The sequence below is a fragment of the Bubalus kerabau genome, chromosome 14 (assembly GCF_029407905.1).
Source record: "Bubalus kerabau isolate K-KA32 ecotype Philippines breed swamp buffalo chromosome 14, PCC_UOA_SB_1v2, whole genome shotgun sequence".
In the NCBI taxonomy this organism is placed as follows: Eukaryota; Metazoa; Chordata; class Mammalia; order Artiodactyla; family Bovidae; genus Bubalus; species Bubalus kerabau.
This window is the reverse complement of record NC_073637.1, coordinates 6,394,935-6,412,209: the sequence shown is the minus strand read 5'-3', so window position 1 is coordinate 6,412,209 and position 17,275 is coordinate 6,394,935. Positions and strand designations below refer to the sequence as shown.

The following is a 17,275-nucleotide window of genomic DNA, read 5'->3' as shown; positions in this document are numbered from 1 at the left end:
TTTCCCTCCTGCCCCCAGGCCCAAGGTGGCCATGTGTCCTCAGGACCACAGCCTCCCTCTGGCCCACCCTCGCCTCTGCAAACAGTCCCCGAGAAATCCTCTTCAGAGCCCCACATGGTGCGTCCTGTTTCTTTAGAATAAAATGATGTGGCTGATTCTGGGACTGCCAGAAAAGCTGATTTGTGTGCAGGGGGAAGGCGGGGAGGGGCGGAAGTCAAGAAATAAAGCGAAGGTGGAAAAAAGTGCAATGAACTAAGAGAGATACGATCAGTGCCAGGTCCCTCGCCAGAACCCTGGACGGTGAGAGGGCAGCAGAGGAGTTCACACTGCCGCCGAGCGACTGCAAGTCCAGTCTCAGGACCGAGACCGAGTCCCCCTTAAAACCATGCTCCCCCGCAGGTTCACGACTAACCTCTCTGTCCAAAACTTTATTCCTGCCCTTGCGCTGCCCCTGCTCCCCACAGGACAGAGAGGGTCAAAGAAAAAGGCGGGGGCACTGAAAGTGAGCAGGAGCCTGCAGGGCCTCCCGGGGTCTTCCCTCGCTCCACGTCCTGTCCTCGCTTCTTGGCTGGCTTCCCCAAGTCCCAGAGAGCAGATTCAAGCAGTTACTAATTAGGGAAGAGAGGGGAAGCAAAAACAGGAAAATGGAAAGAAAGCAAAGAACGGCAACAAAGGAAACGCAGTCAAGCAAGAAAAGTAACGATGACCTAAACAGTGGCTGAGCAGTGAGACAGAGTTGCAGGACTCCTAGTTTCTCCTGAAGGGCTATACATAAAAACCTGCCATGCACTTCTGAGCTGTCGTGCAGAAACCAAGATCCCCTCGCGTTAGAGGATGCTGACCAGCATGTGGATACCAGACTGGTTGGAACCAGAAGGTTGATGATTAAGATTTCCAAACATCACCCTATTACCTTACCACCAACCAGTTACAAAGATGTCCACCAACTGATCACACACCCTATGACCCTCATCTAAATGTTGCTCTTCAACCCTGTCTGAAAGCTGCCAGGGCTTCGAGTCTCACTTGCCTCCCCGTTCTCTTTGCTCCAGGCATCAGACACTACTGTCCTTCTCATGTCGTTTCTCATGATGTACTCTGCATATAAGTTAAATAAGCAGGGTGACAATATACAGCCTTGATGTACTCCTTTTCCTATTTGGAACCAGTCTGTTGTTCCATGTCCAGTTCTAACTGTTGCTTCCTGACCTGCATACAGGTTTCTCAAGAGGCAGGTCAGGTGGTCTCTTTCAGAGAGACCATCTCTGAAAGACCATTTCTCATCTCTTTCAGAATTTTCCACAGTTTATTGTGATCCACACAGTCAAAGGCTTTGGCATAGTCAATAAAGCAGAAATAGATGTTTTTCTGGAACTCTCTTGCTTTTTCGATGATCCAGCAGATGTTGACAATTTGATCTCTGGTTCCTCTGCCTTTTCTAAAACCAGCTTGAACATCTGGAAGTTCACAGTTCATGTATTGCTGAAACCTGGCTTGGAGAATTTTAAGCGTTACTTTACTAGTGTGTGAGATGAGTGCAATTGTGCAGTAGTTTGAGCATTCTTTGGCATTGCCTTTCTTTGGGATTGGAATGAAAACTGACCTTTTCCAGTTCTGTGGCCACTGCAGAGTTTTCCAAATTTGCTGACATATTGAGTACAGCACTTTCACAGCATCATCTTTCAGGATTTGAAATAGCTCAACTGGAATTCCATCACCTCCACTAGCTTTGTTAGAAGTTAGTTAGCCAAGTTAGAAGCCAAGTTAGAAAAAATAAACTAAGCACTATACATTTTAGAAAAATCCATATTCTTTTGCACCCGTTTCTCCTTTAAAATAGTTAATATAGGGACTTCCCTTGTGGTCCAGTGGTTAAGAATCTGCCCACCAATGCAGGGAACACGGGTTCCATCCCTGGTTCCAGCAGACCCCACATGCCTCAGGGCAACTGAGCCCGTGCACCACAGCTACTGAGCCCGTGCCCTGAGAGCCTGTGCTCTGCAGTAAGAGAAGCCACTGAATGAGAAGCCTGCACTCCACCACTAGAGAGTGGTCCATACTCACTGCAACTAGAGAGAACTCGAGTGCAGCAATGAAGACCCAGCACAGCCAAAAATAAATAAAAACTTAAAAAAAAAAGAAAGTTAACAAGGGAGTGGATGTCCCTTGTACTTTGTTTTAGCTTGCCTCCTTTCTTCTTCCCAAGGCTATATTTTATGCACAACACAAAACCGTAACAGCTGCAAGCTAAACCACACCCATGTTGCAGTTTGTGCTCTTCTAAGTAACTGTCCACACTCCTGCTTCTTGAACCAGCTGATCCTCACATGTGGGTCTTCTTTCATCCAGGTTCTAAGCTTCCAAATACCTCAGTTCAGTTCAGTCACTCAATTGTGTACGACTCTCTGCGACCCCATCGACTGCAGCACGCCAGGCTTCCCTGTCCATTGCCAACTCCCAGGGCTTACTCACTCATGTCCATCGAGTTGGTGATGCCATCCAACCACCTCATCCTCTATTGTCCCCTTCTCCTCCTGCCCTCAATCTTTCCCAGCATCACAGTCTTTTCAAATGAGGCAATTCTTTGCATCAGGTGGCCAAAGTATTGGAGTTTCAGCTGCAACATCAATCCTTCTAATGAATATTCAGGACTGATTTCCTTTAGGATGGACTGGGTGGATCTCCTTGCAGTCCAAGGGACTCTCAAGAGTTTTCTCCAACACCACAGTTCAAAAGCATCAATTCTTAGGTGCTCAGCTTTCTTTATAGTCCAACTCTCACATCCATACATGACTACTGGAAAAACCATAGCCTTGATTAGATGGACTTTTGTTGGCAAAGTAATGTCTCTGCTTTTTAATATGCTGCCTAGCTTGATCATAGCTTTTCTTCCAAGGAGCAAGCATTGTTTAATTTCATGTCTGCAGTCACCATCTGCAGTGATTTTGGAGCCCCTCAAAATAAAGTCTCTCACAGTTTCCATTATTTCCAAATACTTACCCACCAATTAAAACTCAGCCCAATCATTTCATTTCTATAAACCCACCTCTGCCTGCCCGCCTCTCAGCCTTCGGAAGACATTTGAATGTATATTCATTAACTTTAGCACACCACCCTCCCATTGTGTCTGACCTTCTGACTTTTATGTAAGTATCTTAAAAGAATAAATTATCCATTGATTCATTCATCCATTAGTTCAACAAATATTTGTCAAGTACCTAAATGGAGTCAGACCCTATGTTGGGCACAGCATCTACACAGTTCTGCATCCACAATGCCTACTGTCGGGCCTGGAACAGCCCTTTAACAGCCAATCCCTGAATGCCTGAATAAGTGAATCTATCATCACTCGCATTTTGTCAGGTACTAAATTTTGCTGTTGACCAAAATCAACTTTTTGCTCAGGAGGGAACATGATGAATGACCTCTGGCAGCCCTGCCAAGAATCTGAGTCACAATTGATCTCTGCTGCAGGAGCACAGGCCTGGCTCCATTTGTATGCTTACGGCCCTCTGTGATGCCAACACTTTCCCGAAGCAACAGCTTAATGGACGGAAACTCAGAGAAAATGGCTCCAAGAAAAGAGCCAAAGACCTTAAAGCTCAGTCAGAATAAGCAAGGAGGTTCCTGATCAGAAGAAAGGGGGCATGTGAGCTCTAATCTATAACAGTGACTGTGTTATCTGTTTGGAAGACACTCTGAGCCAGCTCAACAGTGTATAGGGAGGAAAATGTGTGAGGTCGTGGAAGGAGGAGGTCATTTATTGAAAAACTATGTGCTGTGAGATTACTTATCCACAGGAGCCCATTGGGGGTTAACCACGTTTTACTCCTTCATACAGAAAAGGAACAGAGTCTCAGAAACAACAAGCCCCTTGCCCTTATGTCATAGATCTTGGGCTTCCCATGTGGCATCAGTGGTAAAGAACCCACCTGCCAAGGCAAGAGACATAAGAGATGTGAGTTCACTCCCTGGGATGGGAAGATACCCTGGAAGAGAGCATGGCAACCCACTACAGTATTCATGCCTGGAGAATCCCATGGACAGAGGAGCCTGCAGGGCTATAGCTCATAGGGTTGCAAAGACTCAGTCAGGACTAAAGCAAGGGCATGCACGCATCTATCTTACAGGTAGCTGGGCTGGGATCCTAACCCAGCTCCGTCGGAAGGCAAAGCTTGTTCATTTCACTAGAAACAAGTCCACCCAAGAGAAGGAAAGGCATCTTTAAGAGTCTTTTTGTGGCTGTAAGTCACTATGAAGGGCTGAGCAAGCACCAAGGAAAATCCTTGTAGAGCACTCTTAAGTCCCCAGGGGTTTTCAGCACCAGGGACAGCACCCAGGCAAGGCCCACAGCTAAACGCTGTGAGGAAGGGCATCTCTCCCCTTCCTCCCACCTTGTCCCCCCACGAGCCCCTCATTCTACAACTAAAGATCTCTCTGATTCCAACTTACCTTCCCAATGCCAGCTGACTAGGGAAACTTTTATTCTAAACTACATTCCACCTTGCAAATATATACAGTATTAACGCTGAAAGGATCATCTGTTTACACATCTCATATGTAAACAGGGAGAGAGCACAGCTTACCATGGGCCCCATGGATTTGAAACTGGCTGGTCAACTGTACCCCAGGGCAAGGCCCTCTGCACATCTCACCCCAGGTCTCTGCCCACCTCTCTTCTCCACGCCTCACTGCCGCCTCCCAGCACTTCCACTGGGGCTTCTCTCTCCAAAAACAGGCCGACAGGGATGAGTCAGGTCTCTCTAGACCCCTCACCTTCTTGCTGAACCCTAAAGTAGACTCCACAGGGTGATCTAATGATAAGGATCACTAATATTTATTGGGCACATACATGCAGCAAACATAAGGCTAGGCAGGCAAATACTTTATTTGCATTACATCATTTTTTCCCCAAACTCTGCCTGGGAGGTAGATTTTTATCAACCTCATAAATAAGCAGCCCAGAGAAAGGACGTCTTTACCCATTTCCGCATCTCTCGTTTCTGGTGCCCTTTTCAGTGCCCTTGCCTCCCTGCCTTCTAAGAGGCAATTGATTTCTCCCAGATCCTGAAATCCCTCCTCTCGGGGGAACTGAGAGCTCAAAGTGCTGCCGGGCAGATGCCGGGCTCACGGCATAACGCAGGGACCTCAGACACACGTCTGAGCTGGCTGTGGATCAGGGGTCCTCCAGTTCCTGGTCCTGCCACCCTGCTCCACACAAGCCCACTGCTCCGGGCACAAGGAATTATTTTACAGGCCTGCAAATTCAAGCAAAGTTGTTTCCATTTTTTTTTTCTTCAGAAACTAGGGAGTTGCCAAATATTTGCTCAGATCACTGAAAAGAACTCCCTCATTTCTTTTTCCTTTCATCATGAAAAACAAAATCACCATTAGGGGAACGCACTTGATCTTCATCAGTACAAGCTCAGTACGACTGCAGAGGTCACCTGCCTGAAAGGCGGAAAAAATCAGGCAGCAAGTTTAACCTAGAAAGTGAAAGTCACTCAGTTGGATCCGACTCTTTGCAGACTATACAGTCTTTGGAATTTTCCAGGCCAGAATACTGGAGTGGGTTGCCGTTCCCTTCTCTAGAGGATCTTCCCAACCCAGGGATCGGACCCATGTCTCCTGCATTGCAGGCAGATTCTTTAGCAGCTGAGCCACAAGGGAAGCTCCCAGCAATTACTTCTGAGTTCTCAATTCCATATCCTGGTTATTACTGTAAACCAAGACTTTTACATACAATAAAAACAATATACTCTGTGGTTTTGTGGCTAAGATCACAAAAACACAGCTAAAAAATAAAAGGAGAGAAATGAAAGAATAGAGTATCTGGGCCTTCAGATAAAACTTCCCATAAGAGCAGCATAAATGGATTCCCAAAGTGTTGTATCTTCAGTAACTGGGCTGGGTGGTAGGGATGTGGTTTAGGAAAGTGCTGGCTGACTCAGAAAGTGGGTTTAGGAAAGAGAGCCGGTGACACCAAAGGCACATAAAAAGAAATTTTAAAAATCTGTTTGCATAAATATATGCAAGTGGATAAAAATACGGTAACTCTACAGTAATGCTTCATGTGATTTTGAATATATTTGTTAAACTAAAAGCAAAAAACAAACATTCTAATGCCCTTCACTGACTATGTCACCCACGTTCTTAAGTTTATGCATCTGAGCTGGTCAAGTAGTCGTTCATTGGCTGTGGGTGCCTGTATAACACATGCTCTGCTCTGAACACATTCTATCTCGTGCACCTGTGGTCTTCTCCCATGTTAGGACCCTGCAGAGAACTCCTTCCTTGTCTTCCCCTTCAGCTGCTACACACACTTTAGAATCGGGACAAACATCATGTCTGCCAAGAAGCCTTCCAGAGTCAAACCAGGCTGGGCCGGGAGCCCCCGCTGAACACTTGTGCCTAAGCCTCCCTCTATCCCAGCATCTGTTCATCTGCTTCTCCCCCAGCTCCTGAGCCAACAGAGGACTGGGGAAACGTGCCACTCATCCCTGACATCCCCCAGCCCACCTCCAGATCTGACACGCACCAGAGGCTCAGCGGATCAGCAATGAATGAGATAATAAGCATGTTGTTAATGGATGCATGAATGACTCAATGAACTCATTGATTCAGTGTAAGGATAACTTCAGGAAAACTGTCCTCGTCACCCAGGAAAGTTCTCTTATGAATACTCCCTCATGGGCGAAGTCGTCTTTTCTGAGGGTCACGGTTACAAGCAAATTGAAGAAGAGACGCCTGCTATTAACTGAAGTGTCTGCCTTTCCTCTCGGAGGCCTGGCTAGATGACAACCAACCCCCTCCCCTGCGGGGTCAGGAGGTTGGTGGAAATAAGTGACCACCTCCGGGCCTGGCCCACAAAATCTTCCCACAAGGTCCTCCACCGTCTTGTCCATCATTTACTACTGCATATGGAGAAGGAAATGGCAACCCACTCCAGTATTCTTGCCTAGAAAATCCCATGGACGGAGGAGCCTGGTGTCCATGGGGCCACAAAGAGTCGGACACGACTGAGGACTTCACTTCACTATGGAGGACTTGATAGGAGACACTGAAGTCTTACAGGAGGGAGTGCACGGGACTGGAGGAACTTGGGTCCCCGAATGGCTGTGTGGTCAGGACTCTCCACTAGCCAAAACTCCCATTACACTTCACGTGAATGAGGAATAAACTTTTATTATGTTAATCATCTGAAATCCGAGGACCCTTTGTGTCCCCAGTTAAACGAACAAGACTTGTCACTGTTTATTCATTAAGTCATGTCCAACTCTTTTGTGACCCCATGGACTGTAACCCACCAGGCTCCTCTGTCCACGAGATTTCCCAGGCAAGAATACTGGAGTGGGTTGCCACTTTCTCGTCCAGGGGCTTTTCCCAACCCAGGGATCGATCTTGGGTCTCCTATATTGACATATGGGTTCTTCACCACTTAGCCACCAGGGAAGACCCCAGTACAAGACTACATCTACTCCTTCGCTGGCTGCAAGCGTCTTTTGCAACTAATTTAACTGCAAGTATTTATTAAGGAACAACTGTGTGGCACCCACTTCCATCTCATGTTCAGCGCTGCGGAGGCTTTTGTTAGGTGACAAGTGATGAACGTGGAAGTAAACAGGGGTGACCAGAGATGCTCACAATTAAATCTGGCATGTTCACTTTCTAAGTGCAACCCACGGTATCTACAGTTTGGTAGATAAATACTCACCTTGGTTCCCAGAGGTCCTGGCAATCCAGGTGGGCCACGAAGTCCCTGGGAAAACAAATGGAACAAAGACGATCATGGAACCACGAGTGACCATCTACCCATCTGCCCTGTGCTCTGGGGACACACAGGACCGGGCTCTCTCCAAGACCTGCTGTGCACAAAGACACAGGAGCCCTGGGTGTGAATTCTGACTCTCTCACTTACCAGTTCTGCGTGACCTCGAGCAAACCCCTCAGATCTCTCTTAGTTTCCTTTCTTAAGATCCTTTTTTTTTTTTTTCCGGTTTTTAGGTAGTGAAATTTCATTTTATTAATTTTTATTTTATATTGGAGTATACTTGAGGTGTTGTGCTGTTTTTGAGATGTACAACAAAGTGACTCAGTTACATATACACGTGTGCTGTGTGCTCAGTCGTGTCCCACTCTTTGTGACCCCATGGACTGTAGCCCATGAGGCTCCTCTGTCCATGGCATTTTCCAGGCAAGTGTACTGGAGTGGGGTGCCGTTTCCTTTCCAGGGAATCTTCCCGACCCAGGGATCGAGCTGCCTTTTGTGCCTCTGGTGCTGGCAGAAGGATTACACATACATACACCCACTCTTTTCCAGATTTTCCCATATAGGTTATTACAGAGTATGGAGCAGAGTTTGCTGGGCTTGGAGGTGCTTGTTGCTTATCTATATTATAGTAGTATGTATATGTTAATCCCAACCTCCTAACTTATCCCTCCCTGCAAGATCCTTATTTTTCAGATTCCCTCAAATAAGGCCAAGGCCAGGTTTCAGGTTTCACTGTAGGGGCTCTTCTGATCCCAAATTCTGGTCTCTTTCTTACTTACCACTTTCTGTCCAGGACACACTAAAATGTGTTTAAGTCCCCATGCACGTAACACCCTCATGAACTTACACATACAGCTCATCTGTCTGCAACAGCCACTCTGTGCTAGTCCATCTAAAAAATAATTTCTTCCAACTTTCACTTTTTGCATAGAGGCCACTTCCTGTGTGAGGCTTCCCCGGCTTACAGATAAGGGAAACCCTTCTCCAGGATGGCCGAGCTACGGTCATCAGACTGCTCGGCTGTCTTGTGAGCATCTCAACAGCACAGGCTCTAACCCATGTCTGCGTCCTCGGAGCCTGACCCACAGCCAACAGTCCACACGGGACCCTGTGCCGTGCTGGCCTGATGCAGGCGGGAGCCAGCTGCTGCCCCCATACAAGACCCCTTTCCCAGCCTAGCTGCTTTCTTGCAAAGTTTGACAGCAGAGCCTTTTTTCCTTTTCTAATTCCAGCCTGGTCGTTACAGTCACCGAAGCCCCTGACACTTACCGGGTCTCCGTCTTTCCCTCTTCCAGGGGGCCCAGGGGGCCCGGGGGAACCAGGATCGCCCCTGGGGCCAGCTGGCCCTGGGCTCCCTTCTTCTCCCGCTGCTCCCTGGAAAGACAAGTGGACAGTGTCCGGGATCAACGAGATGCAGAAAGTAAGGTTTTCAATGGATGACCAATCTAAAGGGAGGGCTTCCCTGGTGGCTCGGTGGTCATGAAACCGCCTGCCAATGCAGGGACGGAGGGTTCAATCCCTGGGTCAAGAAGATCCCCTAGAGTAGAAAATGGCAACCCACTCCAGTAACCTTGCTTGGAAAACTCCATGGACAGAGAAGCCTGGCAAGGCGCATGGGGTTGCAAAAGAGTCAGACACGACTTAGTGACTAAACCGCCACCACCTCCTGAAAGGGGTGGGTGGGCTTCCTGGTGATGCCCTGCTTCAGAAAGCCCACCCCTTCTGAAGGCACAGAGGACAAGCTGTGTAATGAGACCCCCAAATTCATATGCCAAAGCCCTCGACTCCAGCACTTCAATGTAGAAATATGGTGTAATTAGTTGAGAGGTGCTGATACTGGAGTAGCATGGAGCCTAACCCAGAAAGAACTGCGGTCCTCACGAGAAAGGGAAATCTGGACACAGGCCTGTGTAGAGGGAAGTCCACATGAAGACACGGAGAAAAGACAGCCGTCAATAATCCAGGGAGAGGGGCCTGGAAGACATCCTTCCCTCACAGCCCCCAGGAGGAACCAGCCCGTCTGACACCTTGATTTAGGAATTCCCAACGTGGTGAGAATGGTGACCCAGCACGTTTCTGTGGTTTAAGGCACCCAGTCTGTGATGCTCTCGTTACAGCGGCCTTAGCAAACTATACAGCGTGGAACGTGGGCTTGGGAGGACACTGTAGTTCTCTGGTCCAACCTTCCGCCCGCGGCAGGAAGCCGTCAGGTGTGCCTCTTCCAGGCAGCCCTCCCACTTCTGCTTGGACTCCTTCAAGAGCACAGAGCTCACCACCTCCCCAGGCAGCTCATCTCCTTATTGGGCAGCTCCATTAGACTCTGTCTTTATATTCAGCCAAGACAGTCCTCTCTGAAATCTTCCAGAGGTTTGACTTCAAACTCGGAGCTATGCAGACTAAATCCAATTCCTCTTCACACGACAGGCCTTCAGTGATGTGAGCACCACGTGGGGATCCAAAGTGGGGAGAAAGAGAGGGAGCCAGGATCTGATGAGGGAGGGAGCTGGGCTTGGAGTTTGCTCCCCATTTCTGACCACAAGCCAGGAGCCCTGTGCAGCCCCAGCTGTGGAATGCTGTCTGGACCACATGGGCCACAGGAAGTCCCTTTCCGGGCAGGGCTTTCTTGGACCTAAGCTGCAACCTGCACCAGGCATTCCTGATGCGGAAGTGAGGGGAGGTACCATGTCCTACGGAGGGCAAAGCAAAGGATGGAGAGGACCTCTCTCCAGGCACAGGGCAGAATCAGCTTCTGCAAGTCTCAGGCCACCCAGTGGATAGTCAGAGAGAAGAGCAGATCCTGCTGTGAGGGATTTTTACCATTTTGTACAGCACCGGAGGGGTAGTCCCCTTGCAAATGCAGTCTTCTGCTCATCAGAGCAGAGGTGTCTGGCTCCCTCTAGAGGCTGAATGAGCCCACTGCTGTTACTGTTTCAGTTCAGTTCAGTTCGCTAATGAAAGAGAAAGTCGCTCAGTTCCTTCCGACTCTGCGACACCATGTACACTATAGTCCACGGAATTCTCCAGGCCATAGTACTGGAGTGGGTAGCCGTGCCCTCCTCCAGGGGATCTTCCCAAGCCAGGGATCGAACCCAGGCCTCTCACATTGCAGGCGGATTCTTTACCAGCTGAGCCACAAGGGAAGCCCTAAGTTGTATCTTTTTAAGTCATGACTCTTAGCGACCCCATGGACTGTAGCCCGCCAGGCTCCTCTGTCCATGGGATTCTCCAGGCAAGAATACGTGAGTGGGTTGCCATTTACTCCTCCGGGGCATCCTCCTGAACCAGGGATCAAAATCGAGTCTCCTACCTGGGAAGCCCCAGACGTTCTCATGTTTGCTCAACTAGTCCTCAACGTTCCCTTCTAACCAACCCTCTTCTAAGCTCCTTCTAATCTGTCAGTGCCCGTGTATCCCAGAATAGAGGCCCATCCTTTACACGGGGTAATAATCACAGCAAAACAGATGGGCCAGGTTTCTTTTCTTTTTTTTTTCTCCCTCGCTTAAGGAGATTTTCCACTGGCTGGTCAATTACTTTTCTTCATAACAAATCACTCCTTCTCTGAGGGATGCATTTAAAAACAGCCTTCCCATCAAAACGTAAAAGTTTGTATTTACTCCTATTACAACGTTTTGCCAAAATAGAAAAGATAAAATGGTCACACCTTCCAAAGGTCCCAGGTGAAGTGGACCTGAAGGAATTTGCATTGGTAAGTTCAGAGACCGGAGAGCTGGGTAGGGGTTGGCTGTGGAGGACACATCAGGAGTTGGGGTGGGGTGAGGGGGGGCACTGGGATTTCTGTCTCTGGATGAGAAGCCTCCGCTGGGGGCTCGGGACAGCAAGCCCCTCTCCCCTCACCACCTGCTCTCTGCCGCACGTCAGGGCCTCAGCTCCTCCTCACCACCCGTGCGGCCCTGCGGTGCGTGTGGGCTCAGTGCAAGCCTGAGACCCGGGCTCCTCAGCCCTGACACTGCTGATGCTCGCGGCAGACGGTCTGCACTGAGAAGGGGCGCAGTCCTGTGGGTGTTCAGAATCCCCGTCTCCACCCGCAAGAAGCCAGAAGTCAGAGTAAACGTGGGAGACACGTGCTAGAATGCGAGGTCAGGACGTGCCACCTGGGATTCCAAAAGGCCGGGGAGCCGCCCCTCTGCCCTCGGGGTATTGGTGTTTTGGGGGAGGCACCATGCCTCTCTTCTTCCTAATGAATAAAGCTTTTCTCATAGCCTGGGAAGGTTTAACTGCACATGGGATAGTATGGGGTGGCTATGCTGGAGCACTGAATTGAGAGAAGAGGGGCTTGGGAGGCAGACAGACCAGCTCTCTGGCTCAGCAGCTATGGGATGCAGGACACAGAACTTCAGTCTACACCTCTGTCGGGCAGGGCCCCATCTGACCCTGCGTCTGTGGCGAGGATTAGAGAGGCCGACAGCAGAGGAGCCCTCAGCCTGCCAGGTCCTGAAGTGGGTCTGAGCAGAGCGGGCTCCTTTCCTGCCTCTTAAAAGCTGAGAACCGCCGCAGAGGGTGGAGACCACACTGCATCTTACCTTCTCACCACGCTCCCCATCTTTCCCAGGGGGGCCTCTGGAGCCCGGGGGACCCTAGAAACAGAAAGGTGATTGACAAGGTCAAGTTAAAGAGGGCCCAGGGCACTCAAAGAGCGTTGGGCCCCCTCCGGTAAGAGGCTCCCGACTCGTTCTCCACCTCTGACTTACTCCTCCTCCGCCGCCCTCCCACCGCCTCCCTGTCCCCCGGGGACCGTCACGCATCCTCGCACATCCTCGAATATCGGAGCTCTAACCATGTGGCTCTGCTTCCCGACGGCCTGCCCACTGTGGGCTGTGGCTCTCAGAGGGCAGGCAGGGCGTGGCACGGAGGGGACCTCAGGGAGGAGAGGGTGACCCAAGAGCACAGCCTTGGCGTCAGTGACCTGCCCGTGTCGTGAGCGTCCCCCAGAGGCTGACTTTTCAAGGCAAGGCTCAGGGCAGGCATCCCGCGGACGCACCAGCAGGGACATCAGAAAGAGGACGGGCGGGTAGGGACACGTTCGCGTGGCTGCAGCTTGGTCATGCTGAGGGCTCCAGGGTCCAATGGCAGACACGCACCCGGAGCAGCTCCCGCAGGGGTGAAGGAGGTGGGCCGTTTACACACCTGTCGGCCAGGGCTGCTTCTGCTGCTGCTACCGGCCACACGCCGTGTGGCTGGACCATAAGGTCTCTTAAGGCCAGAGAAAACCCTCAGGCCAAGGGATGCAGGGCTGGCTCCAGGAAGAGTGCGCTAACACTGCAGGGGGAGGGTGATGTGACACCGGCCAGGGTCTCGTGGTTTCCACAGCAACCACTGACCACGTGACGCAGTCTCCCTGTGCCTCAGTCTCCTCCTGAGTAAAACGGGGCCACTTCTGACACTCGCCTCCCAGGGTCGTGAGGAGTCAGGGAGTGTGAAGGACTTACAACAATGTCTGGTACACACCTACACCCACATCTGTCCTCTAAGCTGCTGCGATTATTAACAGAAAAGTTGGTGACGGAACAGGACTGGACTCAACCTGTCTGAGGAGGACAGTTCACCGATACCCTCCACTGGATGTCACTGGGTGTTGTGTTCCACAATTGAAATAGAAATCAATGTCCAGGGTGGCTCTTAACGCGGGTCCACAAGCAGACCCCAGGGCCCCCACGGGGTGGCCGCCTCCGCAGGTCAAGCGCAGTGGGGCACGAAGGTGAGCCTACACAGCCCACATGCTCCAGGCTGAAGATGAGAAAGCTGAGGCCTCAGGAGTTCCCCACAGAGGCCTGGCAGCCAGTGAGCTGCGGCTAGGACCCGGCAACCCGACAGTCAGGGCATCTCACATTCCTGCAGGTTCATCCTGCTTCTGCCAAGGCCAGTTGTGACGCTGATCCAGCATCAGCGCTACTCACAGCTTTCCGCCCCCAACAGTTTCCTTCACCACCCTGAGGTCTCCTGAGTTACTGAGAGCCTCAGGTTGTAGCTTTGTAGGTATCTTTGCTAGGGCCTCAATTTCTCCATCTGTGAAATGGGAGCAGGGATGCCTACGCCCTGAGTTCTGTCGTGGAGGATACATGAGTTAACCAGGGGGATGGACACCATGGATCCACAACCAGCGCTGGTGTCCCTGCCCTCCCCACCCACCCCAGTTACTCACCACGCTTCCTGGGGGGCCGCTGGGGCCAGGGGGCCCTACAAGTCCAGGAGCTCCCTATAGAGAGGCAGAAGATGGTCAGAAAGCCAAGGAATTGATCACAAGCAGCTCCCCCAGTCTTTCTCCAAACTTGCCTCCTATTCAACTCTCCCTGATTTGCTAAAAATGCTTCTAGATGACATTCCCTCCACAGGAAGGATGACCCTCCTGTCTGGGAGGGTCCAAACCTCAAAGGAGGTGGATTCCAGCACAGAGAGGGGTGACAGGAGGACAAGAGGACTCTGGGACGATCCTAAGGCCATAGCACGGAGGCGGCAGGGAGGAGGAGTGGGTGTTGAGGGGAGGGCAGAAAAGAAGGTCAGGTGCTGTCAAACACACGTCTCAGGTGGGGCGTGGCCTCTAGCTTCCTAGCATGGGGGAATGGAAACCCTGAAAATGGAAGAAAATCTGCAGATCTGCGCTATGGAGACGCGTTCTCTGGTACAATGTAAGTTGACTGTACGGGTGTGAACAAGCTTTGGAGACGAGCGAGAGGATCTGGTGAGGCGGGTGGACAGGAGCCAGCCCTGGGCCCGGCCAGCCCTCCAGTGTGGACAGCACCTTCCCAGCCCCGTCCGCACACTCAGCGGGGAGCTGGGCGCCCGGGGTCAGGGGTCAGCCCAGCCCCCTCCCATGGGCCTGGGAGGCAGGTGGCCAGGAAGAACTCACGGGGCTCCCGGCTGCTCCGGGCGCTCCCTGGGCACCTTCTTGCCCCTTGGCGCCCTGCAAGGGAAACAGAAAGAAGTGAGACACCTCCTGCAATGCTGTTCTCGGCCCTACGCAGCGATGTGGGGGCACCTTGTCATCAGAATCAGGTAACCCAAACGCAAAGGACAGGATTCCCTAGCGACTCAGAGATAAAGATTCCACCTGCCGATGCAGGTTTGATCCCTGGGTCGGGACCCCCTGGAGAAGGAAATGGCAACACACTCCAGTATTCTTGTCTGGAGAATCCCATGGACAGAGGGGCCTGGTGGGCTATAATCCATGGGGTCACAGAGTCGGACATGATGGAGCGACTAAACCACCACGACCAAACTGAAAGGACAGGGAGCAGGTTTACAGGTGCAGAGATCACAGCTCCAGGCTCCCTAAACTTCCTCAGTCTTCACTACCCCCAGGACACAGGCAGCAGCCCCTACACTTCATCTTGACGTATACGAGGTGCAGAGGGATGGGCCTGCCCAGGTGCACACGGGCAGTGGGAGCCCCTGGGATCTGAGCTTGGACAGGCCACTCAGAGCACGCGAAACACTGCCCAGCACAGAGCCAGTTAAGAAGCCAATCAAAATACAATCAAAATGCCAACATTCTCTAGGTGTCCTTTAAATTGGCATTGGAGATTTCCTGCACTTGAAAAGCCTCCAAGAGTCAGGACCACCTGGATTTTAAGAGTTGTCAGGGAGGGAGGGTGCAGCAGGTTACCAGCTCTCCTAAACCCACACTTCAGTGACAGAGAAATGACCTCCTGGGCTCCAGGGGTCGCGTTTTGGGGTTTTCTGGGAGAACCTCTCTCCCCAGGCCCTGGACTCAGTCCTAGCAGAGCCTGTTGCGGCGCCCCCTGGTGGACACTCCTAGAATGACAGGGTGGAGGGGCCGGCGAGGGGCAGAAGAGCTAGCGCGAATTTCTGCTCCGGGAGCCAACGGCGGACAGAGGGCTCTCTTACCGGTGGTCCAGTAGGTCCCCGAGGCCCCAGTTCTCCAGGATGACCTGGCGACCCCTGCAATGAAACAACCCATCAGCGGACGAGGTCACACCCTTGCTCTGGGGAGGCATGAACATGGGCAACGGGAAGGGATTGAGATCCACAAAGAGGGAGGAGGAAGGAGCTACATTCAGCTCAGCAGGGCTCCTGTGTGCAGTTCAGACAGGCCCTTAGGTGTCAGGTCTCAGGAAAGCAGATGCACAGGGTGAGGGGTGCAGGGCAGGGTGTGGGGCAGGAATGAGGGGTAGGGGTGTGGACAGGGGTGAGGGGAAGGGTGAGGGGCGGGGTGAGAGGCAGGGGTGAGGGGCGGGGTGAGAGGCAGGGGTGAGGGACAAGGTGAGAGGCAGGGGTGAGGGGCGGGGTGAGGGGAAAGGGTGTGGGGAGGGTGCAGGGAGGGGTAAGAGGCAGGGGTGAAGGGAGGGGTAAGGGGCAGGGGTGCAGGGCAGGGTATGGGGCAGGGGTGCAGGGAGGGGTGAGGGGCGGGGTGCGGGGCGGGGTGCGGGGCAGGGTGCGGGGTGGGGTGTGGGGTGAAGGGAGGGGTAAGGAGCAGGGGTGCGGGCAGAGATGAGGGGAGGGGTGCGGGAGGGGTGCAGGAGGGGTGTGGGATGCAGAGCAGAGAGCGCTCACCGGCTCCCCAGGCACGCCAGGATCGCCCTTCTCTCCCCTGGGCCCTGGTTCTCCCTGTTGGCAGAGAAACAGAGTAAGGCAGCTGCGCCTGGCCCACCCTCGGGTCGGCCGCGCAGACCTTCCGGGCCTGTGCAGGCACCTTGCGCTGGAGAAGCCGGCAGAAGCCAGCACCACCCTGTGCAGTTTCCACGCTGCTTTCTCCACCCACGACCTTGCCCCCGAGGCTCCTGCCCTCCCCCCACCGCCCAAGCCCATCCCTGATCCCTGAGTTAGCATCCCCACCGCCTGGGCTGGGGCCCCGCTCCCCATACACCAGCTGTTGATGGAATGTGCATGCTCCACCGCAGAGGGCCGGGGTTCAGTGAGGACACCCCGACAACGAGGCTTTCAACAGAGGCAAGCTCCCTCCTCCTTCCAGAATCTCCATCTCCCACCAGCTCAGAAGAACACACTCTGGCTCCATTCGTCAGACAATATCCTCATCTCTAGCTTGCTTTCCCCCTAGAAAATTTCCCAAGGCGGGAATTTGCAAAAGCGTTTTGTCTGGTCCTCAAGTCACTGGAGGCACGACCCATACAGATGGAAGGGCTGACGGGATGGAATTGGGGGACACAGAGGGAAGGAGTGCTGCATGCTTTCTGCCAGCAGGGGAAGGGACTGTGGAGGTCGGGTCAGGAGAGGGATCGTGAGGCTCTCAGACAAGATGCTCCAGGCGTTTCTCCCCAGGGCCTGAGATCCAGGAGCAGATTTCACCATGAGGGTGCTCAGCAAGCGCCCATCAACAGCTGCTGAATGCTGAACGTGGGAGCCTCCTTGTCCTCCACTGCTCCCCACTGGTGATGCCCCCAGGGAGATGCCCGCTCTGGGCTCAACAACTGCAGGCACTGGCCAGGCCTCCCGGAACCCTCTGCAGGTGCAGGGGGTGGGTCTGGCTGCTCTTCCAGGGAGCAGCTTCTGAACCAGTTACAAAGCCCC

At 52.4% G+C, this 17,275-nt stretch overlaps 1 protein-coding gene across 1 annotated transcript in view; it reads right to left on the bottom strand.

Annotated features, from left to right (window-relative positions):
- Window positions 1-17,275, bottom strand: part of COL22A1 (collagen type XXII alpha 1 chain) — a 223,280-nt gene that overhangs the window by 72,214 nt on the left and 133,791 nt on the right. The window contains exons 33-39 of the mRNA XM_055545712.1: window positions 16,301-16,354; window positions 15,635-15,688; window positions 14,637-14,690; window positions 13,932-13,985; window positions 12,313-12,366; window positions 9,041-9,145; window positions 7,715-7,759 (exon numbers count right to left, since the gene is read on the bottom strand). Coding sequence (XP_055401687.1) covers window positions 7,715-7,759; window positions 9,041-9,145; window positions 12,313-12,366; window positions 13,932-13,985; window positions 14,637-14,690; window positions 15,635-15,688; window positions 16,301-16,354 — 420 coding nt within the window. The remainder of the gene's footprint in view (window positions 1-7,714; window positions 7,760-9,040; window positions 9,146-12,312; window positions 12,367-13,931; window positions 13,986-14,636; window positions 14,691-15,634; window positions 15,689-16,300; window positions 16,355-17,275) is intronic.